The sequence below is a fragment of the Oncorhynchus clarkii genome, chromosome 4 (assembly GCF_045791955.1).
Source record: "Oncorhynchus clarkii lewisi isolate Uvic-CL-2024 chromosome 4, UVic_Ocla_1.0, whole genome shotgun sequence".
NCBI lineage: Eukaryota > Metazoa > Chordata > Actinopteri > Salmoniformes > Salmonidae > Oncorhynchus > Oncorhynchus clarkii.
Window position 1 is genome coordinate 82263346 of NC_092150.1, and position 27614 is coordinate 82290959.

The 27614-nt window shown below is 47.6% G+C and overlaps 1 protein-coding gene across 2 annotated transcripts; it reads left to right on the forward strand.

Moving 5' to 3' along the window:
• The first annotated feature begins 975 nt into the window (after positions 1–975).
• Positions 976–20889, forward strand: LOC139407369 (cleavage and polyadenylation specificity factor subunit 2). Of its 2 annotated transcripts, XR_011634094.1 has the most exons (16): positions 983–1137; positions 1482–1647; positions 1909–2068; positions 2406–2511; positions 2750–2879; positions 4676–4791; positions 4986–5173; positions 6977–7267; positions 7471–7571; positions 7885–8088; positions 10105–10260; positions 10543–10765; positions 11434–11772; positions 16986–17120; positions 19491–19668; positions 19809–20889. XR_011634094.1 is itself a non-coding variant. In XM_071151089.1 (15 exons), exons 2-15 carry the CDS (start codon positions 1499–1501, stop codon positions 19581–19583), a joined length of 2391 nt encoding a protein of 796 aa, XP_071007190.1. In that variant the 5' UTR covers positions 976–1137; positions 1482–1498; the 3' UTR covers positions 19584–20889. The 2 variants fall into 2 exon arrangements, 1 of the variants encoding a protein (XP_071007190.1); XM_071151089.1 differs by having other exon boundaries at positions 976–1137; positions 19491–20889.
• Positions 20890–27614: the final 6725 nt, after the last annotated feature.

Here is a 27614-nt window from a genome sequence, read left to right on the forward strand (position 1 = left end):
TCAACAAATACACGTTAATTTTTGTTGTTGTTGAGCTACCTAGCTATCGTTGATGTTACTATCACAGCAAGCCAACTTTAGCCCAATATTGAACTAAAGGAGCCTAACTTCACTCTTTAGTCCAAGGTGGACAGACCATACATGTGTTTAAATGGCGAATTGGCTCTTACAGCCAAATACGCCCATCTAAATGCGAATCGATTCTCAATTACGGTACGGTTCTAGAAACATAAAATCACTAGTTTTATATCACAAAATAATTTCACAAATGCAAAAGGCACACAATGTTCATGTACACTGCTTTAAATGGGTTTTACACAGTTGCAGCTGGCAGTATTTTTCAGTGACGTGCTGAGTTGACACACAGGTGTTTGGAGAGAGTTCATTAGCACAGGTAGCCCGTAAACAAGCACTGCAACATGGAAATATGTCCATGTGGGAACCCTAACCATAAAAACATGTGTGTATCAATGTAACCTTTTGTTTGTGGGACATTATTTATTGTCATTATGAAAGATAAGGTCCTTATGCTTCTAAACCCGTACCGCAAGCGATGCGTGTTCATGTTGAGAGTCACGATCATGGGCTAATTTATGATGGACTCCAGCTGGTTATCTAGCTAGCAATAAGCCTCTGTTCTTCCCACAATAATTCTACAATATGTTGTGATTGCAAGATATACGTTGGATATACGTTGAAGTATTGCACGCACGGCTATAGAAATACATATAGAAAAGGCTTCTCTCGCTCATAGGGCTTCAGTGACATTGGACCCTACCAAGTGCTCTAAAATGGTGGTGTTAACTTGCAACTGTATGTGATGAAAAATGCTTTTAAATTGAACATGTCTTCAACTTCAGAATATGAGCTAATTAGTCTGGAGGATCATTTTAATTTGAATAGTAAAACGAGTGCATTTCTTCTTTGGCAATACAATTATTTATATTTACGCCGCCATAGATATGATTTAATGGTATCTCCCAGTGACCTTTGACGTTTAAGCGGCAAACAATGTCTGAGTCGATGGAAGAAGTGTGGACAATCGTTGCTAAAAATGTCATAATATTGTAATGTTAGACTCTTCGTGTTATTGAATTTTTTGCTCAATTGGAGTTAAAACCTGTATGGCACTTGATGGTATGTTACTCGTTAGTCTATGGCCCATTGTAATAGCAACATTTGCTTGCTAGCAAACGTAGCATGCTAGCTAACGTTAGCTAGCTAGGACTGCTAACAATTACTTTAGCTTATGATCTCATAACTAGTTAGCGATGTATGATAAATAGTGTTATATTGTATAGTAAATATTGAAACTGCTGTGAAGTATCATGTCCATATCATTTATGGACCATGGCTGTGTACATTTTTCAGTTTACAATACATGCATATCGCAGTCATATTGCTGCATGTGAAGTGGTTCAAAATATAATCTTGTTAATAGCTAGTTAATTAACTAATGGTTCTATGTCTTGTCCCTGTAGTATGACAGCTGAGGAAAATGACGTCTATTATCAAACTGACTGCTGTGTCAGGGGTGCAGGAGGAGTCTGCCCTCTGCTACCTGCTGCAGGTGGATGAGTTCCGCTTCCTCCTGGACTGTGGCTGGGATGAGAGCTTCTCCATGGACATCATTGATTCCATGAAAAGGTAGAAGCCCACACCATAATCTAAGCCAGTAGGTCTCAATGGGGTACTTGGGAAGACTCAGAACATAGGCCTAATGATTGGTTACACATGAAGGGGGTACATCGGGCAGGGCAAAATGTGATTGGAGTTACTAATTGAGTCTTGATGTCAGCTATCTAGACATCCCCACCACAGTCTCAATTTAATTAATTCCTAATGTCAACAACTAGAACTTGTCGCAGTCAATCAGGTTTCTTATGGACCATTCCTCCTCCTCTCCAGGTATGTCCACCAGGTTGATGCGGTGCTCCTCTCCCATCCTGACCCCCTGCACCTGGGGGCTCTGCCCTATGCTGTGGGCAAGCTGGGCCTAAATTGCCCCATATATGCCACCATCCCCGTCTACAAGATGGGTCAGATGTTCATGTATGACCTGTATCAGGTGAGGCAGAGGTGTGCTAACCTGGTCCCAGATCAGTTTTTGTTGTCTTGCCAACTCTGCAAGACAGCACAAACCGATCTGGGACCAGGCTAGGGGATGTATGCGATGTACTGCGCCAGCGTTTCGCAAACTTGGTCCTGGGGACCCCAAGGGGTGCACATATTTTTTGGGGTCCTAGCACTAAACAGTTGATTAAAATAATCAAAGCCTGGTGATTATTTAAATCAGCTGTGTAGTGCTAGGGTAAAAACCAAAATGTGGGGAAACGAAACGTGGGGGCAGAGGGAGTAACAGTGCACTGTAAAAGTATTCTCACTTGTGATCTGTTGTTTGGTAGTCGCGCAACAACACTGAGGACTTCAACCTGTTCACCCTGGATGATGTGGACTGCGCTTTCGACAAAATCCAGCAGCTGAAGTACTCCCAGATTGTCAATCTGAAAGGTCAGTAATCGATGTATCAGTGTTACATAATGACTCAATTATAATATATAATTTCTATTGACTCCTGAGTAATGTACTGTATCTGTTCAAACCATAACACTGGTCTGCAGTAATCCATCTTTCCTATTTGACTGGGAAAGACACGGTCTGTCCAATTTCGATTGACTCCTGTTGTAGTGATCTCTTTGCTCTAGCATAAAACACTGGTTCAATCGACCTTTCTACATTTTGTTTACAGGGAAAGGACATGGTCTGTCCATCACTCCACTTCCTGCTGGTCACATGATCGGAGGGACCATCTGGAAGATTGTGAAGGATGGGGAGGAGGAGATTGTTTACGCGGTGGACTTCAACCACAAAAGAGAGATGTGAGTAGAGGGCCATTCCAGACTAAAAATCTATTGGTCGAAATTTGATCATGTGTATTTTTCCATATGTAGACGCATCCTATGTGTTTTAATCAAATCAACTCTATGCACTGAGCCTGTCTGATGCTTTAAGTGCATTGTTTGATGAAATAATTAAGACGCACAGATGACTAGAGGTCTTGAACGCAATTGGTTTGATTGGGCCGGGATCAGACTTGATGCTCTGTGTTAAAAAAAAAAAAAATTGAGTGACTGTGTGACTTGCACCCATTGTCTCTCCTCCCTGCTGCAGCGATACCACAGAACATCAACATGTTTATCACGCTGTCCGTGTTGCTGAAGCTGCAAAATAATTACAATTCTGACTGAAAAGTTCTGTCACGCAAAAAATAAGCATTCCCTATTCCCTCAACCCTTAGTCTTTACGTGACACATGTATGTATTTTATGCACGTGACCAATAGGGCCTGACCTGTAGCATATCATAATCACATTAATAAATTGGTTATAACAAACTCTGAACACCGGAACATGTGACGGCGAAATGTATGCAGAGGGCATGACAAACTGGAAACGGGGGAATGTATGCAGATGGCATGACAAACTGGAAACAAGGGAATGTATGCAGATGGCGTGACAAACTGGAAACGGGGGAATGTTTGGTTGCTCGGGAGGTAAATAGGAAGTCAGATGTGTGGAATAAATAGTTGTGTGAAATACTGGAGATCAATAAAAAGGTGAGTCGTCAGCGCTGCGTACATATGATGTATGTCAAACAGGTGCTGTTAGATTATAATATACGTTTTATGACCGTTCGGAACAACACAAAATAAATTATAGGTGAACCGTAGAGTTTTATTTTTTGGTTATGACAGCAAAGACTAAAAACAGTTGCCAACATGGAATAGTTTATTTACTAATTATTCAAGGGTCACTTTGTTATTTTAAAACTAAAATGCTTGATTGCATTTAAAAACATGAATCACTCCAGATGTGTGATGTGAAGGAATGAATGATAGATACAGTAGCCTATATAAGTATTGAAGCAGGCCTAAGTTACAGTATTAAGTCTAAACAGGATGTGCTTTTATGCCTACAGCTTGGTGGTGGTTATACAAGGCTGCTATACTAAACCTACTTATGATCATGACATTAATTATTATAATGATGATCATTATAGTAATAATAATAATAAGGAGATAAAAGGGGGTTATTATAAATCCCTTTTTTCTGACAATTTGGAACAGTGTAAACAACACTAAATACATTATACATAATACCAGAGAGGCTGGTCTAACGAACAAGTGTAAAGCCTTTATTAAAGCACAGCAAAGATTTAAGAACAGCTGAATTTGTGAAATTGTTCATCAATCAGTAAGCTATTAAACAAACACTGTGAGTAGAGGGATGGAGAGAAGAGCAAGCGATAAATGTGGGAAGGCGAGCTGGGGGGTGGAGGGAAGGCGAGCTGAGGGGTGGAGGGAAGGCGAGCTGAGGGGTGGAGGGAAGGCGGGCTGAGGGGTGGAGGGAAGGCGGGCTGAGGGGTGGAGGGAAGGCGGGCTGAGGGGTGGAGGGAAGGCGGGCTGAGGGGTGGAGGGAAGGCGGGCTGAGGGGTGGAGGGAAGGCGGGCTGAGGGGTGGAGGGAAGGCGGGCTCAGGGGTGGAGGGAAGGCGGGCTGAGGGGTGGAGGGAAGGCGAGCTGAGGGGTGGAGGGAAGGCGAGCTGAGGGGTGGAGGGATGGCGAGAGAGCTGTCGGTGGCGGGGAACGATGGTTATAGTGTTTGTTTATTTTCTTCAGCCACCTGAATGGGTGTACGTTGGAGTCGGTGAGCCGTCCCTCTCTTCTCATCACAGACTCGTTCAACGCTACATACGTGCAGCCGCGTCGCAAGCAAAGGGACGAGCAGCTCCTTAGTAAGTTAATCAACACTCAATCATCTGCAATCCTAGCCTGGTCACATATATGTTTGTGCTTTCTTACCAACTACCTGTGGTCACTGGAAAGTCATGACCATAGGAGTTGGCCAGACAACACAGTAATACCTGATGGTTGAATATGAAGGGAAAAGTGATTTACCAATCTTCCGGCCGCCCCCCCCCTCCTTCAGCCAATGTAATGGAGACCCTACGCGGCGACGGCAACGTGCTGATCGCGGTGGATACGGCAGGCCGTGTACTGGAGCTGGCTCAGCTGCTGGACCAGATCTGGAGGACAAAGGACGCAGGGCTGGGGGTCTACTCTCTGGCCCTGCTCAACAACGTCAGCTACAACGTGGTGGAGTTCTCCAAGTCTCAGGTCAGAGTCACACACATACCCTTTCATTACCTGACCACACAGTACCAGTCCAATCTGAGTCTTTGCTTCAGCCTGCCTGGAGTGCCAGATGGGTGGGGTTTGCACCTTTGGGACTATTCTGTTGGTGTAGTTGCAACATGTGAGCACAGCTAAAAAGTATTTGAAAGATCTAAAAATAAAATAAAAATTCCCCAGGTCCAGTACCATCTACATACAGTGCCTTGCGAAAGTATTCGGCTAATGATGATAAATACAATTCACCTGTGTGTAATCAAGTCTCCGTATAAATGCACCTGCACTGTGATAGTCTCAGAGGTCCGTTAAAAGCGCAGAGATTATCATGAAGAAGGAACACACCAGGCAGGTCCGAGATACTGTTGTGAAGAAGTTTAAAGCCGGATTTGGATACAAAAAGATTTCCCAAGCTTTAAACATCCCAAGGAGCACTGTGCAAGCGATAATATTGAAATGGAAGGAGTATCAGACCACTGCAAATCTACCAAGACCTGGCCGTCCATCTAAACTTTCAGCTCATACAAGGAGAAGACTGATCAGAGATGCAGCCAAGAGGCCCATGATCACTCTGGATGAACTGCAGAGATCTACAGCTGAGGTGGGAGACTCTGTCCATAGGACAACAATCAGTCGTATATTGCACAAATCTGGCCTTTATGGAAGAGTGGCATTTTCTTAAAGATATCCATAAAAAGTGTAGTTTAAAGTTTGCCACAAGCCACCTGGGAGACACACCAAACATGTGGAAGAAGGTGCTCTGGTCAGATGAAACCAAAATTGAACTTTTTGGCAACAATGCAAAACGTTATGTTTGGCGTAAAAGCAACACAGCTGAACACACCATCCCCACTGTCAAACATGGTGGTGGCAGCATCATGGTTTGGGCCTGCTTTTCTTCAGCAGGGACAGGGAAGATGGTTAAAATTGATGGGAAGATGGATGGAGCCAAATACAGGACCATTCTGGAAGAACCTGATGGAGTCTGCAAAAGACCTGAGACTGGGACGGAGATTTGTCTTCCAACAAGACAATGATCCAAAACATAAAGCAAAATCTACAATGGAATGGTTCAAAAATAAACATATCCAGGTGTTAGAATGGCCAAGTCAAAGTCCAGACCTGAATCCAATCGAGAATCTGTGGAAAGAACTGAAAACTGCTGTTCACAAATGCTCTCCATCCAACCTCACTGAGCTCGAGCTGTTTTGCAAGGAGGAATGGGAAAACATTTCAGTCTCTCGATGTGCAAAACTGATAGAGACATACCCCCAGTGACTTACAGCTGTAATCGCAGCAAAAGGTGGCGCTACAAAGTATTAACTTAAGGGGGCTGAATAATTTTGCACGCCCAATTTTTCAGTTTTTGATTTGTTAAAAAAGTTTGAAATATCCAATAAATGTCGTTCCACTTCATGATTGTGTCCCACTTGTTGTTGATTCTTCACAAAAAAATACAGTTTTATATCTTTATGTTTGAAGCCTGAAATGTGGCAAAAGGTCGCAAAGTTCAAGGGGGCCGAATACTTTCGCAAGGCACTGTATAAGTACTTATATGCTTTTATTCACGTTTCAATATTGCTCACTACTCATTTAATGGGCTGTCATATGTAACATGCTGCATCTTCTGAAAGGTATAAAATGTTAGCATTTTGTGGCACGGAATTAATAAATTTCGCAAAATATAGCATGTCACAAACACGGTACCTCAAACAGTTCGTCTTGCATCACTCTGTCATTGTAATAGGCATGGTAACAATAGTGGTGACTCTGTTATATTCTGCCCTACAGGTGGAGTGGATGAGTGACAAGCTGATGCGCTGCTTCGAAGACAAGCGCAACAACCCCTTCCAGTTCCGTCACCTGTCCCTGTGCCACAGCCTGGCCGACCTGGCTCGCGTGCCCAGCCCCAAGGTGGTGCTCTGCAGTCAGCCCGACCTGGAGTCTGGCTTCTCCCGCGAGCTCTTCATCCAATGGTGTCAGGACGCCAAGAACTCTGTGATCCTTACCTACCGTACCACGCCCGGCACCCTGGGCCGCTACCTCATTGACAACCCCGGGGAGAAGATGCTGGACCTGGAGGTGAAACTATAAGAGAAGACTTTAGGGAAGACGAGCTGCCATTTTGGCTCAGATTTTTGGATTTATCTGTTTGTGCAGCGTGTCCATATGGCTCTTCCTGTCTCCCAGTTTCCATCTCAACTCAAGCATGGGAACAGCTTGATATGTCACAATGGCTTTCTCACCCCCCCCCTTTTCATACATTTTTGTTGTCATGTTGACAGATTAGGAAACGGGTGAAGCTGGAAGGCAGAGAGCTGGAAGAATACCTAGAGAAAGAGAGAATGAAGAAGGAAGCTGCCAAAAAACTTGAACAAGAAAAAGAGTGAGTCACTGACACTTTATTTCTGGCCTATTCGTATTTACAATACTACTGCACTGTGAATAATATTCTTCCAGGTGGGTTAGGGGTATTATTTAGCTGTTTTCTGTGTGTTTGTATGTGTGCACAGATGACATTTGAGTCATTTAGTAGACGCTCTTATCCAGTGCGACTTACAGTGCATCCATCTTAATGGAACAAGGCGAGACAACCACATAACAGCACGGTTGTTCTCCAGGAATGAAGATGTGTTCGTCTTTGAGGTGGCGAAACACAGCAAGATTGTGTGTGTCTAATATATTTGTGTCTGTCTCAGGGTGGACGTGGACTCGAGTGATGAGAGCGACATGGAGGATGACCTGGAGCTGCCGGTGGTGGTGAAAACCAAACACCACGATCTCATGATGAAGGGAGACGGCGTCCGCAAGGGCAGCTTCTTCAAACAGGCCAAGAAGTCTTACCCCATGTTCCCCACCCACGAGGAGAGGGTCAAATGGGATGAGTACGGAGAGATCATCAGGTAATGTAGTCAGTGAACTAGTAGTATTATGGAGAGATCGTCAGTGAACTAGTAGTATTATGGAGAGATCGTCAGATACTGTAGTCAGTGAACTAGTAGTGTTATGGAGAGATCGTCAGATACTGTAGTCAGTGAACTAGTAGTATTATGGAGAGATCGTCAGGTACTGTAGTCAGTGAACTAGTAGTGTTATGGAGAGATCGTCAGATACTGTAGTCAGTGAACTAGTAGTGTTATGGAGAGATCGTCAGTGAACTAGTAGTGTTATGGAGAGATCGTCAGTGAACTAGTAGTGTTATGGAGAGATCGTCAGATACTGTAGTCAGTGAACTAGTAGTATTATGGAGAGATCGTCAGTGAACTAGTAGTGTTATGGAGAGATCGTCAGATACTGTAGTCAGTGAACTAGTAGTATTATGGAGAGATCGTCAGATACTGTAGTCAGTGAACTAGTAGTATTATGGAGAGATCGTCAGATACTGTAGTCAGTGAACTAGTAGTATTATGGAGAGATCGTCAGTGAACTAGTAGTGTTATGGAGAGATCGTCAGATACTGTAGTCAGTGAACTAGTAGTATTATGGAGAGATCGTCAGTGAACTAGTAGTGTTATGGAGAGATCGTCAGATACTGTAGTCAGTGAACTAGTAGTATTATGGAGAGATCGTCAGTGAACTAGTAGTATTATGGAGAGATCGTCAGTGAACTAGTAGTATTATGGAGAGATCGTCAGTGAACTAGTAGTGTTATGGAGAGATCGTCAGATACTGTAGTCAGTGAACTAGTAGTATTATGGAGAGATCGTCAGATACTGTAGTCAGTGAACTAGTAGTATTATGGAGAGATCGTCAGGTACTGTAGTCAGTGAACTAGTAGTGTTATGGAGAGATCGTCAGATACTGTAGTCAGTGAACTAGTAGTGTTATGGAGAGATCGTCAGTGAACTAGTAGTGTTATGGAGAGATCGTCAGTGAACTAGTAGTGTTATGGAGAGATCGTCAGATACTGTAGTCAGTGAACTAGTAGTATTATGGAGAGATCGTCAGTGAACTAGTAGTATTATGGAGAGATCGTCAGATACTGTAGTCAGTGAACTAGTAGTATTATGGAGAGATCGTCAGATACTGTAGTCAGTGAACTAGTAGTATTATGGAGAGATCGTCAGGTACTGTAGTCAGTGAACTAGTAGTGTTATGGAGAGATCGTCAGTGAACTAGTAGTATTATGGAGAGATCGTCAGTGAACTAGTAGTGTTATGGAGAGATCGTCAGATACTGTAGTCAGTGAACTAGTAGTATTATGGAGAGATCGTCAGATACTGTAGTCAGTGAACTAGTAGTGTTATGGAGAGATCGTCAGATACTGTAGTCAGTGAACTAGTAGTATTATGGAGAGATCGTCAGTGAACTAGTAGTATTATGGAGAGATCGTCAGTGAACTAGTAGTATTATGGAGAGATCGTCAGTGAACTAGTAGTGTTATGGAGAGATCGTCAGATACTGTAGTCAGTGAACTAGTAGTGTTATGGAGAGATCGTCAGATACTGTAGTCAGTGAACTAGTAGTATTATGGAGAGATCGTCAGTGAACTAGTAGTGTTATGGAGAGATCGTCAGGTACTGTAGTCAGTGAACTAGTAGTATTATGGAGAGATCGTCAGATACTGTAGTCAGTGAACTAGTAGTGTTATGGAGAGATCGTCAGATACTGTAGTCAGTGAACTAGTAGTATTATGGGAGAGATCGTCAGATACTGTAGTCAGTGAACTAGTAGTATTATGGAGAGATCGTCAGTGAACTAGTAGTGTTATGGAGAGATCGTCAGTGAACTAGTAGTATTATGGAGAGATCGTCAGGTACTGTAGTCAGTGAACTAGTAGTATTATGGAGAGATCAGGTAATGTAGAAACAGGAAATCCCTTTGGATAATGAGCTCTAGCTATGCATTGGAATCTTTGTTGTAGCAGCTCCAGATGGCGTCACACAATATTGTACTAATGAATGACTGTCTGTCTCCAGACCGGAGGACTTCCTGGTACCAGAGCTCCAGGCCACTGAGGAGGAGAAGAACAAGCTGGAGTCGGGCATGGCCAACGGGGACGAACCCATGGACCAGGACTCCTCATCCAAAGTACCCACCAAGTGTACCTCCACTACGGAGAACCTAGAGATCAAGTAATTGGGCCCAAACACCTAAATGAGAGCAGATGTATTCAGAGCCTCTCAGTGCTAAAATCATTCTGACATATATTCTAATGACATACAAGGCATATTTCTGAAAAATGTAAGTTTGTGATTTTAATTATACTGCCAAGACTATTAAGTTATTTTTTTATTTGCACAAAATATGAATTGTGGCCATTTCTTTCTAATATGATCCTAAAAGTATTTTTTTCTTAATAATGCATATTTAAAATATTGAGAAATGATCAATTCTGGCCTGATCTTCCTGTGCAGAGCCAGGGTGACTTACATCGACTACGAGGGCCGCTCGGACGGCGACTCCATCAAGAAGATCATTAACCAAATGAAACCGCGGCAGCTGGTGATCGTGCACGGCCCCCCCGAGGCCAGCCTGGACCTGGCCGAGTCCTGCAAGGCCTTCACCAAGGACATCAAGGTCTACACGCCCAAGCTGCAGGAGACTGTGGACGCCACCAGTGAGACACACATTTACCAGGTAGAATGTCATTAAAAAAATACATGCTCATGTAGGATATTTTGGGACAGGTTTTTGACTAATGCCCTGTGAATAATTGACCCATTTGACATATCATTTTGTGTTATCGCGATTCACCAGCCAGAAAGTTGATGTGCTTTAGTCACGGTTACTGTAACCCAGGGGTGGGAAACTCCAGTCCTCCAGGGCCTGATTGGTGTCACACTTTCTCCATCCCAGCAAACACAGCTGATTAATCAAATGGCATTCTAAACTGAAGATCATGTTTTGGTGATTATTGGAGTCAGGTGTGTTAGCTGGGGCAAGACTGTGACACTATCAGGCCCTCAAGGACTAGAATTGCTCATCCCTGCTGTAACTAATCAAACCCAGGTAAAGCCATCTTAGAATTCTGGACCAGACAATGGGTCAATTGTGTATAAGGTTTATAATATATGCCATTTAGCAGACGCTTTTATCCAAAGCGACTTCCAGTCAAGCGTGCATAAATATTACATATGGGTGGTCCCGGGAATCAAACCCACTATCCTGGTGTTGCAAACGCCATGCTCTACCAACTGAGCTACAGAAGCAGTTTTATTTATGTGCAGAAATGTATAGAAACACAAACGTTGAGCTTAACCACTTTCTGTTGTATGTACATAAGGGGTTGTGTTCTTCTTCCCTAGGTGCGGTTGAAAGACTCACTGGTGAGCTCGCTGCAGTTCTGCCGCGCCAAGGACACAGAGCTGGCGTGGATCGATGGCGTACTGGACATGCGCGTGGTCAAGGTGGACACAGGCGTGCTGCCTGAGGAGGGCATGGTGAAAGGCGAGAAGGGAACTGGCGAGGAGGTTGTGGAAGACAGTGAGCTGGCCATGGACGTGACCCCTGCTGACGATGCCACCACAGACCATAGCGTGGTGGCGCAGCAGCGCGCCATGAAGACGTTGTTTGGCGAGGATGTGCGCGAGCTGTCGGAGGAGAGTGATGTCATCCCTACCCTGGAGCCTCTGCCTGCCCACGAGGTGAGAATGAGCGCTGGCCCGGAGGGAGGGAGGGAGAGCGAGCTCTGGCCCCGGAAGAGAGGGAGGGAGGGAGAGCGAGCTCTGGCCCCGGAGGAGAGGGAGGGAGGGAGAGCGAGCGAACTCTGGCCCCGGGGGAGAGGGAGGGAGGGAGGGAGAGCGAGCGAACTCTGGCCCCGGGGGAGAGGGAGGGAGGGAGGGAGAGCGAGCGAACTCTGGCCCCGGGGGAGAGGGAGGGAGGGAGAGCGAGCGAACTCTGGCCCCGGGGGAGGGGGGAGGGAGAGCGAGCGAACTCTGGCCCCGGGGGAGAGGGAGGGAGGGAGAGCGAGCGAACTCTGGCCCCGGGGGAGAGGGAGGGAGGGAGAGCGAGCGAACTCTGGCCCCGGGGGAGAGGGAGGGAGGGAGGGAGAGCGCGCGAACTCTGGCCCCCGGGGGAGAGGGAGGGAGGGAGGGAGAGCGCGCGTACTCTGGCCCCGGGGGAGAGGGAGGGAGGGAGGGAGAGCGAGCGAACTCTGGCCCCGGGGGAGAGGGAGGGGGGGAGGGAGGGAGAGCGAGCGAACTCTGGCCCCGGGGGAGAGGGAGGGAGGGAGAGCGAGCGAACTCTGGCCCCGGGGGAGAGGGAGGGAGGGAGAGCGAGTGAACTCTGGCCCCGGGGGAGAGGGAGGGAGGGAGAGCGAGTGAACTCTGGCCCCGGGGGAGAGGGAGGGAGGGAGGGAGGGAGAGCGCGCGAACTCTGGCCCCCGGGGGAGAGGGAGGGAGAGCGCGCGTACTCTGGCCCCGGGGGAGAGGGAGGGAGGGAGAGCGCGCGTACTCTGGCCCCGGGGGAGAGGGAGGGAGGGAGAGCGAGCGAACTCTGGCCCCGGGGGAGAGGGAGGGAGGGAGAGCGAGCGAACTCTGGCCCCGGGGGAGAGGGAGGGAGGGAGAGCGAGCGAGCGAACTCTGGCCCCGGGGGAGAGGGGGGGAGGGAGAGCGAGCGAGCGAACTCTGGCCCCGGGGGAGAGGGAGGGAGGGAGGGAGGGAGGGAGAGCGAGCGAGTGAACACTGGCCCCGGGGGAGAGGGAGGGAGGGAGGGAGAGCGAGCGAGCGAACGAACTCTGGCCCGGGGGAGAGGGAGGGAGGGAGGGAGGGAGGGAGGGAGAGCGAGCGAACTCTGGCCCCGGGGGAGAGGGAGAGCGAGCGAGCGAACTCTGGCCCCAGGGGAGATGGGGGGGGGGGGAGGGAGAGCGAGCGAGCGAACTTTGGCCCCGGGGGAGAGGGAGGGAGAGCGAGCGAGTGAACTCTGGCCCCGGGAGGGAGGGAGGGAGAGCGAGCGAGCGAACTCTGGCCCCGGGGGAGAGGGAGGGAGAGCGAGCGAGCGAACTCTGGCCCCGGGGGGGAGGGAGGGAGGGAGAGTGAGCGAACTCTGGCCCCCGGGGGAGAGGGAGGGAGGGAGGGAGAGCGCGCGTACTCTGGCCCCGGGGGAGAGGGAGGGAGGGAGGGAGAGCGAGCGAACTCTGGCCCCGGGGGAGAGGGAGGGGGGGAGGGAGGGAGAGCGAGCGAACTCTGGCCCCGGGGGAGAGGGAGGGAGGGAGAGCGAGCGAACTCTGGCCCCGGGGGAGAGGGAGGGAGGGAGAGCGAGTGAACTCTGGCCCCGGGGGAGAGGGAGGGAGGGAGAGCGAGTGAACTCTGGCCCCGGGGGAGAGGGAGGGAGGGAGAGCGCGCGAACTCTGGCCCCCGGGGGAGAGGGAGGGAGAGCGCGCGTACTCTGGCCCCGGGGGAGAGGGAGGGAGGGAGAGCGCGCGTACTCTGGCCCCGGGGGAGAGGGAGGGAGGGAGAGCGAGCGAACTCTGGCCCCGGGGGAGAGGGAGGGAGGGAGAGCGAGCGAGCGAACTCTGGCCCCGGGGGAGAGGGGGGGAGGGAGAGCGAGCGAGCGAACTCTGGCCCCGGGGGAGAGGGAGGGAGGGAGGGAGGGAGAGCGAGCGAGTGAACTCTGGCCCCGGGGGAGAGGGAGGGAGGGAGAGCGAGCGAGCGAACGAACTCTGGCCCGGGGGAGAGGGAGGGAGGGAGGGAGGGAGAGCGAGCGAACTCTGGCCCCGGGGGAGAGGGAGAGCGAGCGAGCGAACTCTGGCCCCAGGGGAGATGGGGGGGAGGGAGGGAGAGCGAGCGAGCGAACTTTGGCCCCGGGGGAGAGGGAGGGAGAGCGAGCGAGTGAACTCTGGCCCCGGGAGGGAGGGAGGGAGAGCGAGCGAGCGAACTCTGGCCCCGGGGGAGAGGGAGGGAGAGCGAGCGAGCGAACTCTGGCCCCGGGGGAGAGGGAGGGAGGGAGAGTGAGCGAACTCTGGCCCCGATGGATGGAGGGAGGGAGAGCGAGCGAGCGAACTCTGGCCCCGAGGGAGGGAGGGAGGGAGAGCGAGCGAGCGAACTCTGGCCCCGGGGGAGAGGGAGGGAGGGAGGGAGAGCGAGCGAACTCTGGCCCCGGGGGAGAGGGAGGGAGGGAGAGCGAGCGAACTCTGGCCCCGGGGGAGAGGGAGGGAGGGAGGGAGAGCGAGCGAGCGAACTCTGGCCCCGGGGGAGAGGGAGGGAGGGAGGGAGGGAGGGAGAGCGAGCGAACTCTGGCCCCGGGGGAGAGGGAGGGAGGGAGAGCGAGCGAGCGAACTCTGGCCCCAGGGGAGAGGGGGGAGGGAGAGCGAGCGAGCGAACTCTGGCCCCGGGGGAGAGGGAGGGAGGGAGGGAGAGCGAGCGAGTGAACTCTGGCCCCGGGGGAGAGGGAGGGAGGGAGGGAGAGCGAGCGAACGAACTCTGGCCCCGGGGGAGAGGGAGGGAGGGAGGGAGGGAGAGCGAGCGAACTCTGGCCCCGGGGGAGAGGGAGGGAGAGCGAGCGAGCGAACTCTGGCCCCGGGGGAGAGGGAGGGAGAGCGAGCGAGCGAACTCTGGCCCCGGGGGAGAGGGAGGGAGAGCGAGCGAGCGAACTCTGGCCCCAGGGGAGAGGGGGGGGAGGGAGGGAGAGCGAGCGAGCGAGCGAACTCTGGCCCCGGGGGAGAGGGAGGGAGGGAGTGAGAGCGAGCGAGCGAACTCTGGCCCCGGGGGAGAGGGAGGGAGGGAGTGAGAGCGAGCGAGCGAACTCTGGCCCCGGGGGAGAGGGAGGGAGGGAGAGCGAGCGAGCGAACTCTGGCCCCGGGGGAGAGGGAGGGAGGGAGAGCGAGCGAGCGAACTCTGGCCCCGGGGGAGAGGGAGGGAGAGCGAGCGAGCGAACTCTGGCCCCGGGGGAGAGGGAGGGAGAGCGAGCGAGCGAACTCTGGCCCCGGGGGAGAGGGAGGGAGAGCGAGCGAGCGAACTCTGGCCCCGGGGGAGAGGGAGGGAGGGAGAGCGAGCGAACTCTGGCCCCGATGGATGGATGGAGGGAGGGAGAGCGAGCGAACTCTGGCCCCGAGGGAGGGAGGGAGGGAGGGAGAGCGAGCGAACTCTGGCCCCGGGGGAGAGGGAGGGAGAGCGAGAGAACTCTGGCCCCGGGGGAGAGGGAGGTAGAGCGAGCGAACTCTGGCCCCGGGGGAGAGGGAGGGAGGGAGGGAGAGCGAGCGAACTCTGGCCCCGGGGGAGAGGGAGGGAGGGAGGGAGAGCGAGCGAGCGAGCGAACTCTGGCCCCGGGAGGGAGGGAGACTACAGAGTTGAACCCAGGAATCTTTACCAACACTAAGGTTAAAATGTTATAGTCCTATGGTGTAAACATTGTGATCAACCAAATTTAGATTTACGTATTTCAAAATGAATTCATTATAAAATGGTCAAAACTAATGATCAGAAGCTGTGTAGTTGTGGTTGCACTCAGTCAAACTGATGTGAGATCAGAGTTACCAATATATTAACTTTGTTTGTTGTTCTACAAAGTCCAACTGATCTAAGATCAGAGGTGCTTTCACTAAGATCAGAGGTGCTTTCAACAAGGGAAGTAGTTTGCAAACGTTAGCTAATGTTAGCTAACATATTCCATTTACACTGAGCAAAAATATAATGCAACATGTAAAGTGTTGGTCCCATGTTTCGTGAGCTGAAATAAAAGATCCCAGAAATGTTCCATGAGCACAATGAGCTTATTTCTCTAAAATGTTGTGCACATTTGTTCACATCCTTGTTCGTGAGCATTTCTCCTTTGCCAAGATAATCCATCCACCTGACAGTTGTGGCATATCAATAAACTGATTAAAAAGCATGATCGTTACACAGGTGCACCTTGTGCTGGGGATAATAAAAGGCCACTCTAAAATGTGCAGTTTTGTCACAACACAATGCCACAGATGATGTCTCTTTTTTGAGGGAGTGTGCAATTGGCATTCTGACTACAGGAATGTCCACCAGAGCTGTTGCCAGATAATTTAATGTTAATTTCTCTACCATAAGCCACCTCCGTTTTAGAGTATTTGGCAGCACGTCCAACCGGCTTCACAACCACACACCACGTGTATGGCGTTGTGTGGGTGAGGGGTTTGCAGATGTCAACATTGTAAACACAGTGCCCCGTGGTGGGGTTATGGTATGGGCAGACATAAGCTACGGACAATGAATACAATTGCATTTTATCGATGGCAATTTGAGTGCACAGGAATACCGTAATCAGATCCTGAGGCCCATCTTTTTTTTATATGGTAGCTGTGACCAACAGATCTGTATTCCCAGTCAGGTGAAAACCATAGATTAGGGCCTAATGAATTTATTTAAATTGACTGATTTCCTTATATGAACTGTAACTCAGTCAAATCTTTCAAATTGTTGGATGTTGCGTTTATATTTTTGTTCGGAATATTTTGTTAGCCGCTAACGTCCGTAAAAAGTTGGTAGTGTGCGACAAACGTAAGTGTCTGTTTGGGGTCTAAACTGACGTCACAGATAATCATGTGGCCGTGTATTAGTAATAGCCAAGTGATTTGCAGTCTGATTATTGCCTGTGAAATGCCACAGTAATCCTTTTGAAAATGTGCTGTTCAATGTTTCCCATAACATTTTGGAATATACATTAAAATAGTTTCTAAGTAACATGTTTGCTGCAAACCGAAGCCTTGTTAAACTCACCTCCAGTGCATAGCGACTGCATGGTTTTAGTTTGAGTCCAACTGGTCTGGGATCATGTGTATAGAGACTTTAGTTTTTAGTTCCGCAGAGTCAATAGAGTCCAACTGGTCTGGGATCATGTGTATAGAAAACAGTTGTGGTTCTAACCCATGCACACCCTGTCTAACTCACAGATCCCAGGCCACCAGTCAGTGTTTATCAACGAGCCACGCCTGTCCGACTTCAAGCAGGTGCTGCTGAGGGAAGGCATCCAGGCTGAGTTTGTGGGAGGAGTGCTGGTGTGTAACAACATGGTGGCCGTCCGCAGGGTGAGTTTGTGGGAGGAGTGCTGGTGTGTAACAACATGGTGGCCGTCCGCAGGGTGAGTTTACTGTGTGTCTGTCTCCTCCCCAACACACAGTACGGTCATTAATTCAGCCCTGTGTTCATTCTGCACAATCTCGGTGTCCTTGTAGTTAGTGTCTGCCCTGAGGTTGGGAGTTCGATCCCTGGCCGAGTCATACCAAAGTCTCTGCTTGGCACTCAGCATTAAGGAGAAAGATTGGAGGTGAGGCCCTGTGATAGATGAGTGTCCTGTCCAGGGGGTGTACATCAAGATGCCTCACGCTACAGAAACAGGAGATAGGTCACACTAGCCAAGGCTCCTTACATTCAGCGCTCTGTGACAGCCTAAACCATCCCTTTCACTGAGCTGCTGCATGGGAAATGGGAAATAAACCCAGAGGGTGCATGGGGTGGCCTGTGTTGTCAACAACATCAACAGCTATATACAGTGCCTTGCGAAAGTATTCGGCCCCCTTGAACTTTGCGACATTTTGCCACATTTCAGGCTTCAAACATAAAGATATAAAACTGTATTTTTTTGTGAAGAATCAACAACAAGTGGGACACAATCATGAAGTGGAACGACATTTATTGGATATTTAAAACTTTTTTAACAAATCAAAAACTGAAAAATTGGGCGTGCAAAATTATTCAGCCCCTTTAAGTTAATACTTTGTAGCGCCACCTTTTGCTGCGATTACAGCTGTAAGTCGCTTGGGGTATGTCTCTATCAGTTTTGCACATCGAGAGGCTGACATTTTTTCCCATTCCTCCTTGCAAAACAGCTCGAGCTCAGTGAGGTTGGATGGAGAGCATTTGTGAACAGCAGTTTTCAGTTCTTTCCACAGATTCTCGATTGGATTCAGGTCTGGACTTTGACTTGGCCATTCTAACACCTGGATATGTTTATTTTTTAACCATTCCATTGTAGATTTTGCTTTATGTTTTGGATCATTGTCTTGTTGAAAGACAAATCTCTGTCCCAGTCTCAGGTCTTTTGCAGACTCCATCAGGTTTTCTTCCAGAATGGTCCTGTATTTGGCTCCATCCATCTTCCCATCAATTTTAACCATCTTCCCTGTCCCTGCTGAAGAAAAGCAGGCCCAAACCATGATGCTGCCACCACCATGTTTGACAGTGGGGATGGTGTGTTCAGCTGTGTTGCTTTTACGCCAAACATAACGTTTTGCATTGTTGCCAAAAAGTTCAATTTTGGTTTCATCTGACCAGAGCACCTTCTTCCACATGTTTGGTGTGTCTCCCAGGTGGCTTGTGGCAAACTTTAAACGACACTTTTTATGGATATCTTTAAGAAATGGCTTTCTTCTTGCCACTCTTCCATAAAGGCCAGAACTGATTGTTGTCCTATGGACAGAGTCTCCCACCTCAGCTGTAGATCTCTGCAGTTCATCCAGAGTGATCATGGGCCTCTTGGCTGCATCTCTGATCAGTCTTCTCCTTGTATGAGCTGAAAGTTTAGATGGACGGCCAGGTCTTGGTAGATTTGCAGTGGTCTGATACTCCTTCCATTTCAATATTATCGCTTGCACAGTGCTCCTTGGGATGTTTAAAGCTTGGGAAATCTTTTTGTATCCAAATCCGGCTTTAAACTTCTTCACAACAGTATCTCGGACCTGCCTGGTGTGTTCCTTGTTCTTCATGATAATCTCTGCGCTTTTAACGGACCTCTGAGACTATCACAGTGCAGGTGCATTTATACGGAGACTTGATTACACACAGGTGGATTGTATTTATCATCATTAGTCATTTAGGTCAACATTGGATCATTCAGAGATCCTCACTGAACTTCTGGAGAGAGTTTGCTGCACTGAAAGTAAAGGGGCTGAATAATTTTACACGCACAATTTTTTAGTTTTTGATTTGTTAAAAAAGTTTGAAATATCCAATAAATGTCGTTCCACTTCATGATTGTGTCCCACTTGTTGTTGATTCTTCACAAAAAAATACAGTTTTATATCTTTATGTTTGAAGCCTGAAATGTGGCAAAAGGTCGCAAAGTTCAAGGGGGCCGAATACTTTCGCAAGGCACTGTATGTATTGAACTTCAATTGAATTGAATAGCGATTATTTATTTACAAGAATGCTTTGGGGGAAGGAAGGATGACGCAGAAACAACATCATACATTTTATTTAACGTTGGACATGAGCAGACGTAACAGCCATGACCAGGAACCTGTGACAATCAACCATTTCTGCTTCTGTACAACACTCAATCTCCATTTTGCATCTGCTTGTGATTTTTTTTTTTTTATATACAATTGTTTATGATGTTGGGAGTTTTCAGTGATAACGCACGTGTGACCCCTCTAACTCTTACCTCCTCCCCTGTACAGACGGAGGCGGGGCGCATCGGCCTGGAAGGATGCCTGTGTGATGACTATTATAAGATCCGTGAGCTGCTGTATCAGCAGTATGCTGTGGTGTAGGAGAGAGGGTGTCAGTCATGACAGTATCACACAGACGGGATGGAGGGGAGCGAGGACTATTACCCAGAGGACCACAGGGTTCTAGGTATTCTCCACACACAGGCTACCTGAGCTCCCCTCGGGAGCCTCTCCAGCTGTTTGAATTCCAACTGCTGTGTTGATTTGTCCTTTCCCCCCCATTTAAAAATCTGTTTACTGTTTATTGTGCGTCTTTCCCCACCGCAGTGAGAGACAGATGGGCTTTTCTGGAGTGACCTCTTCTTGATGTGAACACATGATGTAACCCTTAGGGTCATTTTTACCTCTCCTCAAGCCCCCTCGGCTCTGGACTGGGCTGGCGAGGTGAAAGCTTACCACACGCTGGAGAGTCCCAACATCGTTCGACGTAGGCTGGAATGGTTTATCTGTTTTTTTTGTTTCTCATTAAAGCTGCAATATCTATTGTTTTGGGTGACCCAACCAAATTCACATAGAAATGGGAGTTTTTGATCTGTCTTTCTCATTGAAAGCAAGTCTAAGAAGTTGTAGATCTCTTGTATTTCTATGCTTCCCATTACGTTTTGTTTTTGCATCTTTTTCTTTTGGATTCATACACCAGCTTCTAACAGCCAAAACTGCTATATTTTGGGTTATTGAAAAGATATTTCACCATGGTTTAGATGGTACAATGATTCTCTACAGTATACATTGTTTGTTTTGCCACACAAACGGAGATTAGGAGAACCATTAGAATTTTAGCAACCAGGAAATTGCGACTCAATTACCGCATATTGGAGCTTTAAATTCCCTTTTCTGAACAAATAAATGTTTGTTTCCTATATATTTTTCCGTGGGTCGAGAGAGGGGAATGAGACGTGTATACGCTGTCGGCAGGGTTGGGGTCAATTTAGGAAGTGAACCATGTTTCAATGAGGTCCATTTTTTTAATTGTTTTTTTGTTTATTTTCATTTTTACTTCCTGAGTTGATTAAATGGAATTGAAATGAAATTGCCTGTATGTAAGCAAGTACCAATACAGGGGCTTTACTAAATGGTACTGCTGCAGTTACAGTATGACACCACCAGATGGAGCCATGTTTCATCCATTCTGTCTGCATCAGATTCCCTTTATCAAGTGTGTTCACACAGCAGCAATTCCAGGGTTAGAGATGACATTGTCCCTGCAGTAATATCTTGGTAAATTAGCATAATGCACTGTCATGTACATAACACGCTAGAATAGTCCATTCTCTCATGCCTGTATTTCAGGTAACTGAAATCAGGTTTATTATGAGACCGAGAAAAGTAAAAATGGATTTTAAAATGGCTCGCTGGTTTGTGTTAATTTTTGTAATCCACATGTTGTTATCCCTGTGTAGTTTGAATTACCCATTGTATCGGTTGTGAGTGTGTGTGTGCACAGTAGGCCTAAAGGGCACCCTAATTCCTTTAAAGTGCACTTCTTTTAGCCCTATGCTGAAAAGTAGTGCACTATAAAGGGAGGAGGGTGCCATTTCAGACACAACCGTGTGTGAGGGTGTCAGTGTTGTGACTAACATGTTTCCTGCTCGGTCGTGGCTCGTCATTGGCTGATGTCTGCTGCTGCAGCATTGGGGGCACATCGTATCGGCTGATTACGTTCACAGGCAGCGTTGTGCTAATCCCCAGGGTGGGCCCAAGCCTTCCTACCACGTGGTCACTGGCGTGGCTCTACCCACCACAACAAAGCACCACCCTACCTCACACACTATACACACTCCATGACGTCACATCAACGTCCATGTCTGCTAGTAGGATGCCCCACGCATGACCCCGCGGCCAGTCAGAGGACGGTGGGCCACAAACACTAGTCAGGGTGGGCCGAGAGAGGGATCATGGATGGAGGGAGTTATAGGCATGAGCAGCATAAGATGGCTGGCCCACTGACGTGCGACTAGGACAGTTTTATACAGTACAGTTACGTAACATACAGTTTTGCACTTTAGAAACATTAAAATTTAAATGCCCTTTTTTATAATCCATGGCACAGGCACACACACACAAAAACTTGTGAACGTCAGTAACCCCTTCTGTGACGGAGAGAATGGGATAGAGATAAACAGAGAAAACAAGACAGACAGACAGACCGAGAGATAGAGGCTCCTCTGTGCCGCAGGGCATGCCAGGCCTGCCCAGTCACTGCTTTTCATTTTGATAATTGACGGCGAGAACGCCAGAAATGTCCATCAGCGTAATCCTCTTAGCTTTCATAATGCTGACTCTGTCACAGAAGCCCCTGTTTTAATGTAACGAGTAGCTAAGCCTGCCTAGCGTGGCCATGGGACATCATGAGTCGCTCTGCCACCTCGGTCCACTAAGGCCCCACTCTGTCCCCTGGAGCCAGGGAGGAGACCTGTGGGTTTTGCCCCCTGAGTGTTTCCCAAATGGTGCCCTATTTCCTATATAGTGCACTACGTTTGACCAGAGCACTATGGGCCCTTGTAAAAGTCAGAAATAGGCTGCCATTTGGGACGAAGGCCCTTTCTCCCGCACTCAACAAGTTCCCTAATAATCTATCCTGAGATCAGGTTAAATTAGTCAAGTCGTTGTTGTGTTCCTGATTCCCGAGCACCATGGGGTGGGAGGACCAGAGTGAAAATCCTCTTCTCTCACCCTCCCTCCCCCCACAAGGCTGACCACGTAATGCTGCCAGTGACATCAATGGAATAATGTGAAAGAGGAGTGGTTTTCTAGGAAACAGAATGTTCTAAACATAACATATGTCACAGACACACAAAGCAAAATCCCACAATGTCCATTCCAGCTTTCATTGACTGGGCTCCAGAAAGGTATGAACAGTTTAATGTGGGTGTGAAACATCCCTGGTTTCCTGCATACGGGTATGAGGAGGAGGGATCTGCTTCTCCCCCCCACCCCCCCCCATTCTCTCTCCCTCTGTCTCTAGATCTCTAATTCCCCCTCGACTCCATGGGGCTGGGTAATCCTCCCGTGCCAGCGTCTTCCTGTGGTAATGGTCTTCAGCAGGGGAGCCAGTCATGCACACTCACTAGTAAAACAAACATGGAGGGGCTGGCTTGGGGCTGCATGGCTAGGGTAGCAGAGGATGCAATGGGCTGAGCATCCTCTGAATTACACAGTTACTGTGGTGATCCTCTTACGCAATCTGCTCCTCACACCGGCCTACAATGCAAGGTAGGCGATCTCTGTGAGCACAAATCCATCCACAAAGGCAGGCGGCTCACTGCCAGATTATCCCAGGGGCCAATCATACAGGCAGCTGCCACGTTGCCTTTGTGATAAGACAATGGTGCTTTTTGTTGCTAGTGTGCATTTGTGGATGGAGGACAAAGGGTAATAGAGATGATGGAGCTATGGATGAGATACAGCTGATCGTTTGTGCATGTGTGACTGCCTGGATATTACCCTAGCCTAAATCATGAAAGATAGTTTTTCTTGGCAAAAAGACGGGGCAGAATATTTTCCAATTCAAAACCAACTGGAACAGTTGGTGTGCGTTACCTGAAGTGATGCTAGCTGGATGAGGGCAGTTTCAGCCCGTAGCAAACAGCTAGCGCTAGCTCCCACTGTCATGTAGTTACAGCTAGAGTCAGCAGAATGAGACCTGGCTCTCCGGCTCATCCTAATCAGCTTGCGTCAGTGGGAAAGAGCACTATCTGATTTGACATGCCTGACAATGCTGTGAAAATAGCTGCTGGTGAGTAGGGCTGAAAGGGTTCAGTGTACATCTCAAACGGCACCCTATTCCCTATATAGTACACTACTTTTAACCAGGGCCCTCTGGGCTCTGATCAAAAGTAATATACTATGTAGGTATGGTGTGTCATTTGGTATTCTGACAGTGTTTAAAAGTAGTGCACTATGTAGGGAATATGGTGTCACTTGGGACAATACCAGTGTTAATTTGAAAGCTGTCCAGATATACAGCAAACCTGTACACAGTAGTAGGCTACAGCCAGGGGTGGAAATGTAAAAAGTCACTCTGGGAACATACCAATGAAAAATCTTTGAATTCACCTTAAAAAAACATTTACATGTCAAAATGATTTCCCATGTTTAACCCCCTTGGTAAATGTGGTACTTTACGGGTATGAATCAGCCCGCATGGCCGATGTTTGAAATTATGGAGAGAATTTTTGCAGGTAGAGAATGGTGTGATAAAAATGTGTTGTGCTGTCAGATGATTTTGTGCTTTGTCACGTAAGGGCATCATATACATGGTCTGCCACAGTGGCATCATTTTAAATAATTTACCACTCATCTTTGGACTGTTGTAAAGCAGACAAAAAAAAAGAAAAACGAACAGGAAAAAAAACAAATAAAACAACCCTAAGCAAGATTGTAAAGTAGGTGGATGTGGCTGAACTGAAAAAAAACGTTTTTTCATTCTGAATGTTTTGAACAATCTGTACATGACGAAGGCAGAATGGAAAATCAATAGCATTTGGATAGATTTCACAGTTGTATATTTTAGACAAATATATAAACTCAGCAAAAAAATTAAACATCCCTTTTCAGGACCCTGTCTTAAAAAGATAATTCATAAAAATCTAAATAACTTCACAGATCTTCATTGTAAAGGGTTTAAACACTGTTTCCCATGCTTGTTCAATGAACCATAAACAATTAATGAACATGCACCTGTGGAGCGGTCGTTAAGACACTAACAGCTTACAGAGGGTAGGTAATTAAGGTCACAGTTATGAAAACTTAGGACACTAAAGAGGCTTTCTACTGACTGAAAAACACCAAAAGAAAGATGCCCAGGGTCCCTGCTCATCTGCATGAATGCGCCTTAGGCATGCTGCAAGGAGGCATGAGGACTGCAGATGTGGCCAGGGCAATAAATTACAATGTCCGTACTGTGAGACGCCTAAGACAGTGCTACAGGGAGACAGGATGGACAGCTGATCATCCCCGCAGTGGCAGACCACGTGTAACAACACCTGCACAGGATCGGTAGATCCGAACATCACATCACACCTGCGGGACAGGTACAGGATGGCAGTGCTGTTCACTGACGAGTTGCAGTTTTGTCTCACCAGGGGTGATGGTCGGATTCGCGTTTATCGTCAAAGGAATGAGCTTTACACCGAGGCCTGTACTCTGGAGCGGGATCGATTTGGAGATGGAGGGTCCGTCATGGTCTGGGGCAGTGTTTCACAGCATCATCGGACTGAGCTTGTTGTCATTGCAGGCAATCTCAACGATTTCCTGCAAGATAGGAATTGTTCTGCCATGGCCAGCGAAGAGCCTGGATCTCAATCCTATTGAGCACGTCTGCCTTGGTAGAAGAGTGGGGTAACATCGCACAGCAAGAACTGGCAAATCTGGTGCAGTCCATGAGGAGGAGATGCACTGCAGTACTTAATGCAGCTGGTGGCCACACCAGATACTGACTGTTACTTTTGATTTTGACCACCCCTTTGTTCAGGGACACGTTATTCCATTTCTGTTAGTCACATGTCTGTGGAACTTGTTCAGTTTATGTCTCAGTTGTTGAATCTTATGTTCATACAAATATTTACATATGTTAAGTTTGCTGAAAATAAACACTGTTGACATTTCTTTTTTTGCTGAGTTTATGTGCAATAAGTCGTGAATGGGCTTTCCCACTGGGCAAAAACTGGTTGCCACGTAATTTCAACCCTCCAAGAATCTACGCGATGACATTTAATCAATGTGGGAAAATGTTTTCTTGATTTCACATTGAATTCACATGACTTGACAACTCAACTAAATGAAAATGAAAACTAGACGTTGAACTGACATCTGTACCCAGTGGGATGCTTCAAACTAATGAGGACTTTAGTGCAACTATTCTTTACAAACTCAAGACACAAACCTATAGAAAAACACAATGCCAGCCTTTACCATCATTTTTGTTATATTGTCACATACACCAGATAGGTACAGTGAAATGTGTGGTCAGCCATATTAGTACAGCATCCCTGGAGCTTTGTCCTTGTCGGCCCAGGTATTTGAACCAGCAACCTTTTGGTTACTAGCCCAACGCTCCAACTGCTCGATTACCACACCAGGCAGGTATCAAGCCTAGTTGGCAGCGACTGATGAAGTCGTATTAAAAAAAGCCTTGCGGCTCGTTGGCTTTATTGCATCACCCCAGCCCTTATAGAGTGGTCCTACCTCAGGGAACCTCTCCACTCCCTCCTTTGTCGAATCAGTTTCCCAGTCAAGCTACATCATATTTTGGATCCTGCCTCTGCAACTCTGATGTTATCTTCCCAGAATAAATGGGCTTGGTGGACTGCAGGAATGACCTTTGTGGTCTGTCTCAATGGGATTATGTGCAGTGCTTTGCAAGGGGAAAAGGTTGCTCTTTCCTTTGCCTGCCTTCCTTGCTGCTCGGCAGTCAGAAGAATAATGAAGTTATTTATGTGAGGCTCATTACAAATGGCCCGTGCCCTTGCCGAGATAGCCCCATCGTCTGAACTACGGACGGAACATGAATGAGAAACCTTGGAAATATTGCCCCATTTTACAGTAAAAAAATTACGTAATTAAATTTGGTCAAGTACTGCTAGGGCTTTTGTCCAAATGAATAAGATCATTTGAAACAGCAAAATGACTGGAGTGTCATTGGGCCTGGAGCACCAAGGTGACATTTTGTAAGGACTGTAAAGTGCTGCAGTGGTATGAAGAATGAGTGCTTTCACTAGACAGAATGTGGGCAGGTCAGGAAGTAGACCACAGTTTAAAGGGACACTTCACTCCGAAATAAAAGCTGGTCAGATATTTTCAGAACTCAAAATGTGTCTAAAGTCAAGATGAATCCACATTCTACGCCATCGGTTGTTAAGTTCCAGCCATAGATAAGCACCGGAAATCAGGGAATTATACACTGCTTGTCTTTTCCGTCCATTTCAAGGATATTCTTCGTAGTGGAACAGGTGATGTTTGCCAATATGTCATGGCAGCAGCCAGCAGAAAATATCTACTTGTATTTGGAAAGAGATAAATCTCTTCTGGGAAAATTGTGTTTGCCTGGCCTGTCTGTATCAGAGGTAACACTCGGCGGATGATTGTGTCCACTTGTTATGGAGATGACATCAGTCAGTCAGTCAGTCATAGTGGAGATGACATCAGTCAGTCAGTCAGTCATAGTGGAGATGACATCAGTCAGTCAGTCATAGTGGAGATGACATCAGTCAGTCATAATGGAGATGACATCAGTCAGTCAGTCAGTCAGTCATCGTGGAGATGACATCAGTCAGTCAGTCAGTCATAGTGGAGATGACATCAGTCAGTCAGTCAGTCATAGTGGAAATGACATCAGTCAGTCAGTCAGTCATAGTGGAGATGACATCAGTCAGTCAGTCAGTCATAGTGGAGATGACATCAGTCAGTCAGTCATAATGGAGATGACATCAGTCAGTCAGTCAGTCAGTCATCGTGGAGATGACATCAGTCAGTCAGTCAGTCATAGTGGAGATGACATCAGTCAGTCAGTCAGTCATCGTGGAGATGACATCAGTCAGTCAGTCAGTCATAGTGGAGATGACATCAGTCAGTCAGTCATAATGGAGATGACATCAGTCAGTCAGTCAGTCATCGTGGAGATGACATCAGTCAGTCAGTCAGTCATAGTGGAGATGACATCAGTCAGTAAGTTATAGTGGAGATGACATCAGATGGTAAGTTATAGTGGAGATGACATCAGTCAGTCAGTCTTAGTGGAGATGACATTAGTCAGTCAGTCTTAGTGGAGATGACATCAGTCAATCAGTCTTAGTGGAGATGACATCAGTCAGTCAGTCATAGTGGAGATTACATCAGACAGTCAGTCAGTGAGTTATAGTGGAGATGACATCATTCAGTCAGTCAGTCATAGTGGAGATGACATCAGTCAGTCAGTCATAGTGGGGATGACATCAGTCAGTCAGTAAGTTATAGTGGAGGTGACATCAGTCAGTCAGTCATAGTGGAGATGACATCAGTCAGCCAGTAAGTCATAGTGGAGATGACATCAGTCAGTAAGTAATAGTGGAGATGACATCAGTCAGTCAGTCTTAG